Source organism: Scatophagus argus, chromosome 23 (assembly GCF_020382885.2).
Source record: "Scatophagus argus isolate fScaArg1 chromosome 23, fScaArg1.pri, whole genome shotgun sequence".
Taxonomy (NCBI): domain Eukaryota; kingdom Metazoa; phylum Chordata; class Actinopteri; family Scatophagidae; genus Scatophagus; species Scatophagus argus.
This window is the reverse complement of record NC_058515.1, coordinates 1,249,303-1,262,413: the sequence shown is the minus strand read 5'-3', so window position 1 is coordinate 1,262,413 and position 13,111 is coordinate 1,249,303. Positions and strand designations below refer to the sequence as shown.

Genomic DNA, 13,111 nt, shown 5'->3' with positions numbered 1-13,111 from the left:
ATGTTACAAGTGACCCCCCCACACACAAACTCACTCATACACACATGCACTGCGTGTGCACACACACACTGCTGCTTCCTTCCCTTCCCTTCCCCTTAAGGTCAGATTCCAGTCCTATACAGCAGACTATAGCATTTTTGTTTAGCTCAACGGGCCTGAAAAACACAAGGCTAAAAATACGTGTAAAATAATGCCACCACACATACAACTGCTGTCCAAGTGATGCCAGTGTGATCATAGTAGCCAATGTGACAGCTGTGCGTCACCCTGATTACTCCAGAGTTGAAGCTTTCAGCAATGATGCTTTGCTTCTCAACATAATGTGGACTCATCTATCCTGTCATCTATTTTCAGTTTTCGGGGGCTTAAAGTCCATTCCTGCAGCTGTATTCTCAATGTGGCGCCTCAGAGCCTGAGACAGAGCTGTACCTGAAAGGCTTTCTGTTTGTGTGCAAAGAGCACCAGGGCTGTAACCAAAGGCTGGGTGAGATCCTCTTTTCTGAGTAGAAGGGCCAGTCAGGGAGGATCCTGACAAATTCATCAAGCTGCCGTGACATGGTTGGCTGGAGGGGAGAGTTGGGAGTTCATATCCGGTTAATTAACTAAGACCAGTCAGTCCCTGAACCTCCAGACGCCCCCAAATGCAAGTGATCAAACTGAAAACAAGACCACAGATAATGAAGACAAATAAAACAGTGATTACTTAGAAGGTCCTAATGCTACTCTAGTACAGTATGTTCATCCTTTATAGACCTATACAACATCACAAATTTTCCAATTCCTTGTATAACATGGCAAAAAGTTAAGACTGATGAGGTCCCATATTTTTACATGAGTGTAGAGGCCCCTCTAAGAAGGGCAGGGGGGATCCTCACATTCCTTCCACTTTCCCTGTAAATACCACTGAGACCTAACACGGCTATGAGAAGCAGAGAGCCGCTTACTGTACCCTTACTGTGCGGCAGGCAACCTGGGTCTGATGCAAGCAGATCATCAAACCTGCACATTAATGTCATACAGCAGTGAAGGTAAACTGCCTGCTCCAGTTTGTTTCTCTCAAGTAATAAGCGCTGGGCACAAAACCTCAGTGCATTCTTGCAGAGCTTTCAGACATGGCAGTGTTTATTATGTGACCAAAGTTCCTTGATTTAGTTGAATATGATCGGCAGGCAATAAATGGTAAATGTACTGTACTTATATAGCGATTTTCTAGCTGTACTGACCACTAAAAGCACTTACATTACCCTTTCACAGCACATGCTGGCCATCAGAAAGCCATGATCTAACCATTCGCACATAATCACACACCAAGGACACAGCATCAGGAGCAACTTGGGGTTCAGTGGCTTGCTCAACGACACTTTAACATGCAGATCTGCAGACCAGAGGAGCCAGGGGATTGAGCCAACAACCTTCTGATAAGTGGACGACCTGCTCTACCTCCTGAGCCACACACTGTGTATAATAACAGCTTTCTCTGTCCAAGGTGTTTGATGGTGAAAATGCATGAGATGCAAAAAAAACATTAAGTGGACCTTAAACAAAAAATTGTTTTTTGGATTTTTTTTTTCTTGGCTTTGAAATTTCAAGATTTCATGCAAAGTGTTGAAGACTATATTTTATTTACACAAAGCTCTTGGTTGGTTTCTGTTCCAAAACAGTATCACATCAGCAAAAGTGCCAAAATTGCCACTTAGATTTAACTGAAATGCTACCCAGTCCTACATGTAACTGTTTTACATTTGAGACTTTGGCATTAATAATAAAACACAATAAATACATGTACTATGATAAAATAATCTTAACTCAAGGTGCATTTACTGGCCTTTTCCCAGAGGAAAGGACAGTGAAGGCTGTGAAAATGGACCTTGAGTTCAAATTATTTTGAAGCCAAAAATGAAATGAAATAAATCTCATGCTCAAATACAAGTAAACTTTGAAAAAGTGTTACAGGTCATTAAGGATGAATGAATCAATGAATCTGTTATTGTCCATGTGTTCACAGAATTTTGGACATGTCTCCAATAATGTAGAATAGTTTGTATACCGAGACCTTTGTGATTATTGTAAAGGACTCAAATGTAAAAAAAAAAAAAGGATTGGCACAAACTGGAACACTGAAGGAACCAGAAATATGGGGACACAAAAGACAGGTGTGACTCAAGTGTCTAACTGGGACACAACTACGTTTGACAAACAGGGTGATCTCAGGGAAGGAACAGCAGCTTTTGTAAAACCCCACCCCCTCCAGCCAACAGACACATCCACACCACATCTCTGCCTCAGTTTCATCTGCAAACAAGCAAGACTAAAACCTACCTGTCACGTACTGAACATGAGAGTTAAGCTAATTGTACAAGTTGTCTCTATTAGAAGTATCGAGGAGAAAAAAAAAACCCAATAAAACCACAAGAACAATAAAACAGTAACAATAAGACCAATGCTGGATATTGCCATTTGCTTCTGTTCGTCTGAGTCACTCCCCTATCACTTTTGTCATGCCTTGTCACCTGTGTTCAGTGTCATGTGCTGTTTGACTGTAACATTTATTGTCATTCCAAGACATCACCATGCTAAATATTACAGCTTTTTGTCACTTCATTTTACATATGAAATTTGAAGACTAAAAACAAAACAAAAAAAATAACTAACACATATATTGCAGTTCTCACAACCGCCTCCTCCATCCCAGCCCTGATGTCTACATGTGGAATCTGCTGACCAGACTAAACCAGGAGTTTAGTCAAAAAATCCTCTAGTGAATACTTACATCAAAACTAACTACAATGTGTCTTTCGCCTGATTATCGGTTCAGACAAGGGGCCTGGTGACGGCAGAATTTAAAACAATGACATTTTGAGCTAAATCAACTTATTTCAATTGAACCTAAGTCTTAATAATGCTCCTCCATAGTTCAACTTCAATTATTTTTTTGACACATGGACATGCACTGACCAATCACATACCATCTAGGGAGTTCTGACTTTTATGGGAACAAAGAGTCAAGAGCCCAAAATGGACCAATCCATATGTTAGTTGTGTCATACCATCCAGGAGTTGATGGTACAGTGGTAGTCATACCTTGAGAAATCTGAGTTAACTTTACATTAGTGACTGAGCTAGCTGGATTGCTAACTGTAAGTGGTTAGATCTTGGCCCTCCAATCCTAGTAGCTTGCCAACTAGCTCCACAAGTAGTCACTAATGTACCAAGTCTGTTTCGTGAGAATGAAAAATACAGCTTTTTTGCTTTGCCACTTTCTGATATGACCAGGCACAAAAGGCTTCAGTATGCTTCATGGTGGTAATGAGGAAGGAACAGCATCTGACAACTGTGGTGACTTGAGTCTGACAATCATGTCACTTTAAGCAGCAACTGGCTACATGCGAAAGCAAACTCTTTCCTTTCATTCTTCACACATCTACTTCTCTAATCTGCATAAAGTGCCTCCTTGCATGTTTGAAGCATACTGAGGCCATAACAGTGTGTTCAGATAGAACACAAAGTGAATTTCAGAGCTTGCAAAACTGTATACAGAGTCGACGGAAAGACTTGAGGGAGCATGAATAGCCCAGGACAGCCGAAGACATGCCTGCACAAATTGATCAGAAAATGTTAACTTATCCTTGGCCTTTACAATCTGCATGACAATCAAACAGAGACAGGAGGAATAAGGAGAGAGACTGGAGGGAAATACAAACTTTGGGTTCTGAGATCAGTCAGAGTTGAACACTTTTACACACAAACTGTCAGTGCATCCATTTCTAGCTAGCTTAAAGCTATTGTCAATACAGCTTGTACATTGACTGTTTGGGGTAAAACTCATGTGAATGACATAATGCAAAATATTCCCTTTGCTTTCTGTCTGAACACACCTTAAGAGAGTGAGAGTGGAAGCCGAGGAGGAGGATAGACAGAGGGAGAGGAGGCTCACTGGAGGGTAATTCCCTGGATCTTCATCAATAAATGGCAATGATGAGTCACTACTAGCAGGTTGTTGCTATTCAGAAACACTTCCTACTGTGTAATGAGCATCTACAGTGTGACTCAAGCACACTTCACCTGTGTGTGTGTGTGTGTGCAGATAAATAAGTCTGGAGCTGGGGCGAGGTGTGGAGTTTGCCATAAGATGAGATCAGCAAAAACAGACTCAGCCTGATGTGTTTAGTGTTTAGCCAAAAGGCTTAAATCTCTTTAACCTCTGCCAACCCATTACAATGTGTATGTGTACGTGTACGTGTGTGTGTGTGTGTGTGTGTGTGTGTGTGTAGTGATAAGCTCACTGGTATCTAAACCTAATCTCACACTGCCTCCATTACACTCTAAAATCAATACCAATCTTCCTCCATATCTGTTTTCTCTCTGTCCTCTTGGCAAAAAGTAAAAGTTGCCTTGGTGTCTGTTTCCATCCCTCCCTCACACACTGGTTGCCATCCTCTCAGTTGTTTGGTGGGTGTATCAGCCCGAATTAACCCTCGCAAAGTGCTGATCTTAACATTCTTACAGCTTACTTCTGTTTTTGAGCATTGGCCAACAATCCCTGGATCTCCAGGCAGGCTGATAGAGAGGGAAATGGGTGTGAGTTACAGGGTGTTATGGAGGAAGGTGAGGCGTGGGATGGCTGACATAATAGAAGGGAATACAGTAGGGGAAGAAAGTGGAGGCGAAGGTCGGGACAATGGGAATGAGGAAGCCTTTAACAGCAGCCCCCTCCAGACTGCCTGACAGGAGTGCTCTCAATTTTTAAGTTGGGCTTGTCGCCACCAGCTGTGGCCCCAGGGCCCATGCGTTTCTTGATCTCCGCGGCCATGGTCATGAAAGCCTGCTCTACGTTGGTGGCGTTCTTGGCGCTCGTCTCCAGAAAGGGGATGGCCAAAGAGTCAGCAAACTCCTGCCAGAAAAACAAGAGGAAACCCACAGTGAGATATATAGAGATCTAACACAGCTTGTTGAGTTTGAAGTCTGTGTGATACCGACAGCAGGACAAACAACATAAATTTAGATAAATTCTGTTCATTATGGATGCTGGTTAGGATGTTAGGGTAACATCTACTTTGAGGCAAACCACTGCAGGAGCAGGTTTAAGAGTAAAGAGCCTGACTGAAATACTCTCTGTACTCAACATTAGTTCAATTTAATTAAAAATGTACACTTTATTTATGAAAACCTGTGTATTATTTTACTCGTTTCTCCAACCAGTAAAATTCAGGTAAAAGATTTCTTGCCATTTTCTCCTCCTTTTAAAGATGTTCCAATGTTTAAACTGGCTCGGAATGACTTTGTCAGACTTTTGTTAGTAAACAGCGCTCATTTTGGAAGTGCTGCAGTTTTTTTGGAATCAGGGTTGACTGTATTTTTGATCTCTGTTAAGCTCTTGTACATTAAACTCAGTACTCCCTGCACAGATGTCTCACATTAAAGTCACAATGCATTTGGATGGTGACAGATTTATTAGGTCTAACAAAAATCCAAACTCTTATGCCTCTCGTGCAGCTCATTACACTTTTATGTGGCACATGTGTAAACTAAGGATGTTCCAAACACTCTTAGCTTCTACAGTGAAACAGTGAAATGCACTGCTTAAGCTTGTATCTCACAGTTAGCTAGTTAGCTAACACTGAATAGTACTTATTAAGCCTATGGCATTTCCTGTACCAATGATCCCATTTCATCAGTGGAACTGTAATTTACTGTAATGTGCTGATAAAGTCTGATGTACATTCCACAACACAAAATCAATCAGCAAAACAGAGCAAAAGCTTATTAAATTTTCATCACTGAGTATTGCTGAAGTTACCAATGACTTATCGAACAGTATAGAGTGAATGGTCTATGTTGTTATTCAGTGCACATAAAGCAGTCATTACCTTGGCTGTTGTGTAGTCCACTACTTTCTTAGTGGTCAAGTCACACTTGTTGCCCACCAGAAGCTTGTTAACATTTTCACTGGCATAGCGGTCAATTTCCTGAAGCCACTGCTTGACATTGTTATAGGACTCCTACATAAACAAGAAAACGAGCATAAGAAACAGTGGACAGAACTGTAGGTGAGTTTACAGGTTTTATAACACCCTTGTGACTGGGCAGTGAAGGCCAGTTCAAGGAAATCACAGAATATTATTCACACCTGCACAATCTAATGAAATCCAATACAAAGGCACTGCTTTAAATATTCCTAAGGGTTCCAATGTTTAATACTTGTTGAGACTGTGTCAAGGCAACTGCAATAAATTATAGCTTTTTTTTTATTTTCATCACTTTTTCTCCCTAATTCTCCTAATACATTTTTACAGCCTAGTACAACTTTCTAAAATCTGAAATCACATTCAAATGAACATTGTGGTCATTAATTAAATCTGTAAGTAACCCTGACAGCAGAAAGACTGCATTGTTTGTCAGTGCAGCAAAGTATCCTGCTGCAAATGATAAAATAAATGTTATTCTCCCATGAAAAGCTGTACCAGTCTCACATTCTGAGGGTTAAACAGGTACTAAACCTCACAACATTTTCAGTACTGAATTCATACTCAGCAAAGTAAAAAAAGAACACAGTCATAAAATTAAAGATTGATTTCCTATTCCGATGAACCAGTCCACACTGACAACCCACCTGATCTGTCACATCATATACAACTATGATGCCATGGGCTCCACGGTAGTAACTAGAAGTGATGGTGCGAAACCTCTCTTGACCTGCAGTGTCCCACTGGGAGAGACATGGACAGAGTAAGAAAACAGCAAAGGATAAAAGATAATAATTAAAACAACAGTTTTAATCACGCAATTTCATCAATAATCTGAATAAATTAATGAATGCCTCTTAACAATTCCTTCCTCAAAACCCTTGCAACAACCACAACATGTGCTGTGCATTTGACCTTGAGGAATAATGGGATGAAGCCATACTAACTGGAGCAATAAGTAGTTATAACATGAAGTGTATTTTACTTCAACGTAAGCTGGACTACAGTAAGACACATTTACTTTGATTAAATTCAGCTCATATCTGTTTATTGTGGATGCTGCTTAGGATGTTAGGGTCACTTCTACTTTGAGGTAAACCAGTGCAGGAGCATGTTGAAGAGTGGAGAGCCTGCCTGAAAATACTCACTACTCAACATTAGTTCAGTTCAATTTAAAATGTACTCCTGTGAATTATTTCACTTATTTCCCCAACCAATAAAATTCAGGAAAAAGCCTTCTGGCCTCATTCCTCTTCTTCTTAAAGATGAGCCATGGTTTAGATCAACAGAATTTTAAATAAAAAAGAAAACAAGAAAAGGTGCGTGTATTCCTTCAGTTCCTCACTGATGAAGGATATCTCTCATGATCCAGGGTCATAATAGTGTATTGTAAGTTATTCTCTTCCCTGCCCGGAGGTGGTGCTGTTTGTTTGTTTCTGCCTTCTTTTCTGTTTTCAGAGCTACAGAAAGACACTGCTCATTGGTGGGGACGAAACTGACGCCCCTTTAAAAATGGCGCTGTCCGGGTCTGCTGTGGAGATCCTTTTTCTGCCTGGCTCCCGACGTGACCCTGCTGATTGTGGTTTATGTGTGATGTTTGTACTGCTTCAAGCTTGAGCTTTTGTAAATATTGTAAATAGTCCTGTTCTAACAAGCAGTCCAGCATAACGGTAGGGGTGGGAAGCCCGTTTAATTTGTTCTCTGTTCTCCTGTTTTTTTGATGAAGCAATTCAGGTCAGAGAATTGTACTTTCTTTTGTTTTATTTTGTAAACAAGGTAAACTAGGTTATTTTTATTTGTTATTTTGGGCTATGTTTATTTGTTGTAAGAAAAATAAATTCACTTCATTTTGGACTGCATTCTGATATGAACTGGTCATTCCTTGGGAGCTGGGAAAAAGGGGGAGTTCATTTATGCTACGCTCAGGTTCCCCCTAGGCCCGGGGCTAACATATTGCAGTACTCAGAATCACTTTGCAAAACCTTTAACAGTAAACATCGCTCATTTGCAAATTACTGCATTCTGTTTTTATTTATATTTTGTAGGTGTTGCAACTATTTTGCAGTATTTTTAATCTCACTTAATCTAAATCAACACCTCCTGGACAGATGTATCACATCAAAAGACTTCAAGAGGATCATAACAACTCCTTCTTCTTTTCATGTGGAAAATATGTGGGACCATTGCGAGTTTAACTGACGATAGCTTAAGAGCTGTCAAAAGAATTGCGAAAATAAAAAAGGTTTAAAATTTGAGGAAGAAAACAAAGGGAAAAACTGAAAGCAACAAAGGGGTGAGTATTACATAACCTTGTTGTTTTTAAAATTAGTAATGTGTTTAATATGTTGAACTCTTAATTAACGAATCTGATAGAGTGCAGCTAATTTGACTAGTTTGATTGTGACAGTTAGGAGTGTGCATGTTATCAGGCAGCACACACAACCTGATCAACTCAACTTCAAGACAATCTAAGCCATGCTTAATGAAACACTTTCACACCAAGTCCGACTTTTCTTCGACCAAAACCATATCAAAATAAACCATAAATTTTTACATACAGCAATTTGCTCATACTGTTGCCTAGGCGAGTTCCCACAAGTATATATGAGCACTGCTAAGGAAGTGGTGCTAAATACAAGTGCTAGACACTTTCAGGGGTTGAAGGCAGTGCTGTCTAATGTGACTGATCAAGCAAATCAAACAATGCATTCAAAAATTAAAAAGATCACAAAGATTATAAAAAAAGATCTCAATACTCATAACAGAGTATTATTATCATAACAGAGTAAGTGGTCTGACATGTTGGATTTCATTTTGCCTCAAACGTGTATAAGAAAGAGTCCATTTGCTTCACTTGCATACCAAACTGCTCACAGAAATGACATAGTTTCAGTTATATGATGTAGTATAGTTGACTTTTTCTAAAACTGTTTATCTGAAATGTTCTAGTTTGTACATAAACTGGAAACACAAAGAAGAACCTAGTGCCAGAGCATCACAAAGTTCTTGAAAGCTTTGAAGATGAGAAAGCAGATGGTTGTTAGATATCTGCAGCGGGAAGCGGCTATAAACTGCCAGATTACACAACTGCAGTAACTCCACTTACAATCGGGTGTTTTTATAAAAGCAATGAAATAGAGCTACATTGTCCACAATTCTTTAAATTTTTATGTATGCATGCATGAGGCAGATTTATGTCTTTGAGGTGTTCATTTAACTAAAACAGGATGTACTTGGTATGAACGCACAATGCGCACACACCTTTCATGTGTTTTGAAAAGAATTATCGGATCTAAGCCCTCGTTCAGGTGGGAGTTAGACTGTTCTGTCTGTGTGTGTGTGTGTATGTTTATGAGCGAACACTCACAATCTGCAGTTTAATGGTCTTTCCATCCAGTTCAATAGTGCGGATCTTAAAGTCCACTCCAATGGTGCTGATGTAGCTCTCTGTGTAGGTGTCATCCTGGAGAGAGCCAGGCAGACAGAGACATTTAAAGGGTGACAGTAATAAAATAACATGTCTAGAGGGTGAGACAGAGCTACTTACAGCAAAACGCAGCAGAAGACAGGACTTTCCTACTCCAGAGTCTCCAATGAGCAAGAGCTTGAAAAGATAGTCGCTGGAAGAGAAACAGTTCCGGTCAGAAAGGGGTTCTGCTCTGTAGTGTGATGAGCTTCTTAAATGTAAGGATTTGATACTTTTCATTGGTATTTATGATAATAAATGTATAGTAAATGAGATTGTACATGAGTGAGTAAATGAGTCTTGGACTGCTGGTTGAAGAAAAGGAGAAATGTGAGGGCATCACTGGGAAAAACGTTCTTTCAACAGTTTTTTCAGTTTAATTTATTTATAGCAACAGTTTAAAAAAGTTATCTCTTGACACTTAGCAAAGAGAGGCTCTAGACCATACTCTTTAATACATTCCTCCATCAACAAGCACTTTGCAAAGTGGCAAGAAAAAAGTGCTATTTTTATTGACATCACGTGACACCTGACTTGATGATTAATCATAAAAATAATGATTGCATTAATCAGTAATGACAATAATTGTTACTTGCATAGATGAGTCCAGTGCAATGCAAAAAGAGGACAAAATTCAGATCAAACTAGGCAATACTGATCAAACGAATGAATATTCTGTCACTGCGTTGCCCATTTCTAGCCTCAGATCTTTACAGAAACATATTTTAATGCACTGTTCAGCTGAAATACAAGAACGTTACGATAAGGCCATGAAAATGGATCACGAAGCCAAAACCAAGCACAGCCCAACTTGCTGTCAAGTCATTTACTACCCGGCGCATTTAGGTTGTATTCAGGTCCAGTGTGTCCAGATGCATCCTCTGTTGGAAGCCGTCTGTGTACACCTTTGGTGCTCTTATGAGTATTTGTGCCAACAGCACAGTGTATGCGGGATTGAGTCTAAATACACTTAAGTGTGTGTGTTGCTGGTAATGTAGGAATATTTAACCCAGTGAAACAATTCTTGGTTCCAGGTAGCATTCCTGCACAAACTGTACAGAATGCACATGAGAGGAATTGGAGAGTTAATAAGGGTCACTGGTTTAATCTAGCCCCAAAATTAAGGCTGGTGTGATTTAAAACTTTTTGACTTTAGTGCCCATACCTGACCCTGAGCACCGATAACTAAACAACACATTTTAAACCTTAGTTTGAAAAATATGAACGGGTTTTTCTGTTTAAGTTGGATATTGAGTCTTGCTACCCACAAAGTGACAGAACACCATTCCCCACCCTCCACCCCACCACTGAGAGGAAAACAACATCACATGAATTTGACACACAGCAAAGACAGCTGTAGCGAATTGCCCAATGCTACTGCTATTCTTGTTTCATAGAAAACTGAGACCCGTCATGTATCACAGTCTGACACTTGATCAGCTGACAACATCTGACAGACACTGAATGCAGCAGCACTGTTGCAATCAGCCCAGTTCACATTTCTACACGGCAACAACTTGTTTTGATGTGGACCGATACTGAATGCCACGAACTAGTCAATCATTATCATTCATTGTAACAAGCAATCCAAAGCCAATTTTGAGCGCACAGACATGAAATAGCTAAAAAATAGTAATTTTGAAAACAAGGAGGCTTCGACATGACTGCAGGGGCCGAGGATTAAACTCTCTAAAACAAAAAGTTGACTTCTTCCTGATACCTTACTTTTTCTAAAAAACTCTTTCTTCATTTAACAAAAGAAACCTTAACTGAATGTACTGTTCATATGCAGCGATGTCAGACATGTTGGTATCTGTATCAGGCATCAGACTGGCTACAGTGTCTTAATAATGTACCACTTTCTAATAAGAAACCATTTATAAGGGGTTTATAACGTCTTTCTTAATAGTCAGTATAAAATCTACAAATATTTTAGAAATGAGTTAAAAGCCATTATTAAGAATTGGGCTACCAAGCCAGTTTGACTGCTATCCAGTCTGCAGTTAAACATGTTAGATAGCCATTAAAAGGTTTTTCATAACAACCCATTTAGTCTGCAGATGATAATGTTAATAGTGATCCAGATTAGCTACACCCTTTACAAGGGGTGCAACCTCTAGATTTATACAAGCTTTACTTACCAGAAAGAGGTACCAACTGTTTCAATATGGCTAATCAGTCCCAAATACACTTCCCACGTCAACTAAGATGTAGTGTATAATTGCAGGCAACAATAAGGCATATTTAACCAGAGTCAAGATTACACAGTATGAGTAAACAGGCGGGGAGATAAAGACTGTCTGCTAAGGGTGCGGTTAACTAAGCTAGTTAGACAGTTCCATAAGGATTCAAAGGGCTGGAAGCGGCTGACACTGAGACGTTTCACCACCTAACGAGGGATTCGGTGACAAGCAGGTGTCCTCTCATTGCGGAACTGCAGGTCAGTCGTCCAACATCTGCTACATGTGGTATCATCTAACGATAGCAACGACACGTTCCAAGAAGAGTTAATTTTGTCATTTTATCTGCGAAATTACATTGTATGTGTGCAAAACAGAATTCGAGATCAGGGCCTGGCAACCATATGATATTTTGTTATATATCTACAAATAAATGGTACGGAAATAGTCCACTTTCCTCTGGTAACGTCACATAGAGGATACAATTTCTAAAAGCTAACATTAACAAAATGAAAACATATTTCCTATTCATTAAAACGTATAATTCCTCTATTGCATAGGGGAAATTTAAAGCGCTGAACGTCTGAATTCTGTACTCAATTGTGCATGTACGGCATGTACCTGCGCGAAACGCTATAAAGACGACAACTTATAGGAATGTGTCCTTAAGGGAAAAAAACAACAGGCTGGGCTGCCTTTCGAGGCTTCAAGTCAGCCATCTCACATATGTTACCACATTACTACATAGAACGTTACTGTCAAGCTAACGCTATTCGTTTCCGTTTCAGATTCAAGCGTGAACCAGAACAACGTTTTGTAGTCTAGTTTTTTTCACAGTGGATTTATTTGTCCCGTGGAAGGTCGCGTGCCATAGCCAACACGGTGAGGCACGAGCAAGCTGTCAGCTGACGTTATGAGACGTTCGCGAGACTGTCACATTAAAGGAGCTGTCCGCACCCTGTTCAGGGGAGCCAGCTAGCTGATGTTTGACTGTAGTTTTTAAGACAAGGCAATTAGCCTAGCATTATGGTTATGTTACACTATAAACCAAATTACATACAATTATAATTTGTACCAGAACACAACAGTAACCACCTTACAGTGGAGAATGTAAATCAAATGTTAAAACTCACTATTCAGGATTCATGGTTTCACTCTGGATGTGTTTTTCTGTCGGCGACTTGACTCTTCCTTCCTACTCCGGTCAAAAAAGATGACTTGTAGGTCCGGGTATCCGAGGCACTTAGATGGCTGTTTACCGTCTTGGTTTCTGTCTCTTTGTCGTTCCACTGTATTCGACCTTTATTGCTTCATATATACTCGATTCTAGCGGACATATCCTTGTTTCGCCAAGTTAAACTGTTCTAACAGACTCCTTTTTTCTGCCTTTCTATGTCCGTTGCTTGCTAGAGGTTCAAAATGGCTGCGCAGGTGCGGTAGTGACGTAACTTGACGTATGGTGACGTGTCGCTACTCAGAATTCCGGACAAGTCTAGCATTAG

General features: G+C 40.0%; 1 protein-coding gene across 1 annotated transcript; it reads right to left on the bottom strand.

Annotated features, from left to right (window-relative positions):
- Positions 1–1,603: 1,603 nt before the first annotated feature.
- On the bottom strand, positions 1,604–13,088 carry rab1ba (zRAB1B, member RAS oncogene family a). The gene is made up of 6 exons (XM_046380372.1): positions 12,743–13,088; positions 9,511–9,583; positions 9,331–9,426; positions 6,611–6,706; positions 5,868–5,999; positions 1,604–4,891 (listed from the first exon to the last, which is right to left on the bottom strand). Exons 1-6 carry the CDS (start codon positions 12,754–12,756, stop codon positions 4,697–4,699), a joined length of 606 nt encoding a protein of 201 aa, XP_046236328.1. The 5' UTR covers positions 12,757–13,088; the 3' UTR covers positions 1,604–4,696.
- Positions 13,089–13,111: the final 23 nt, after the last annotated feature.

Bases quoted from the DNA above. Each gene is read 5' to 3' on its own strand.
- rab1ba (XM_046380372.1), bottom strand. The intron at 6,707-9,330 runs GTGAGTGTTCGC...TGTCTCTCCCAG, and splicing joins AGACCATTAAACTGCAGATT to TGGGACACTGCAGGTCAAGA. The intron at 4,892-5,867 runs GTAATGACTGCT...TTTTTCTGGCAG, and splicing joins TGGACTACACAACAGCCAAG to GAGTTTGCTGACTCTTTGGC.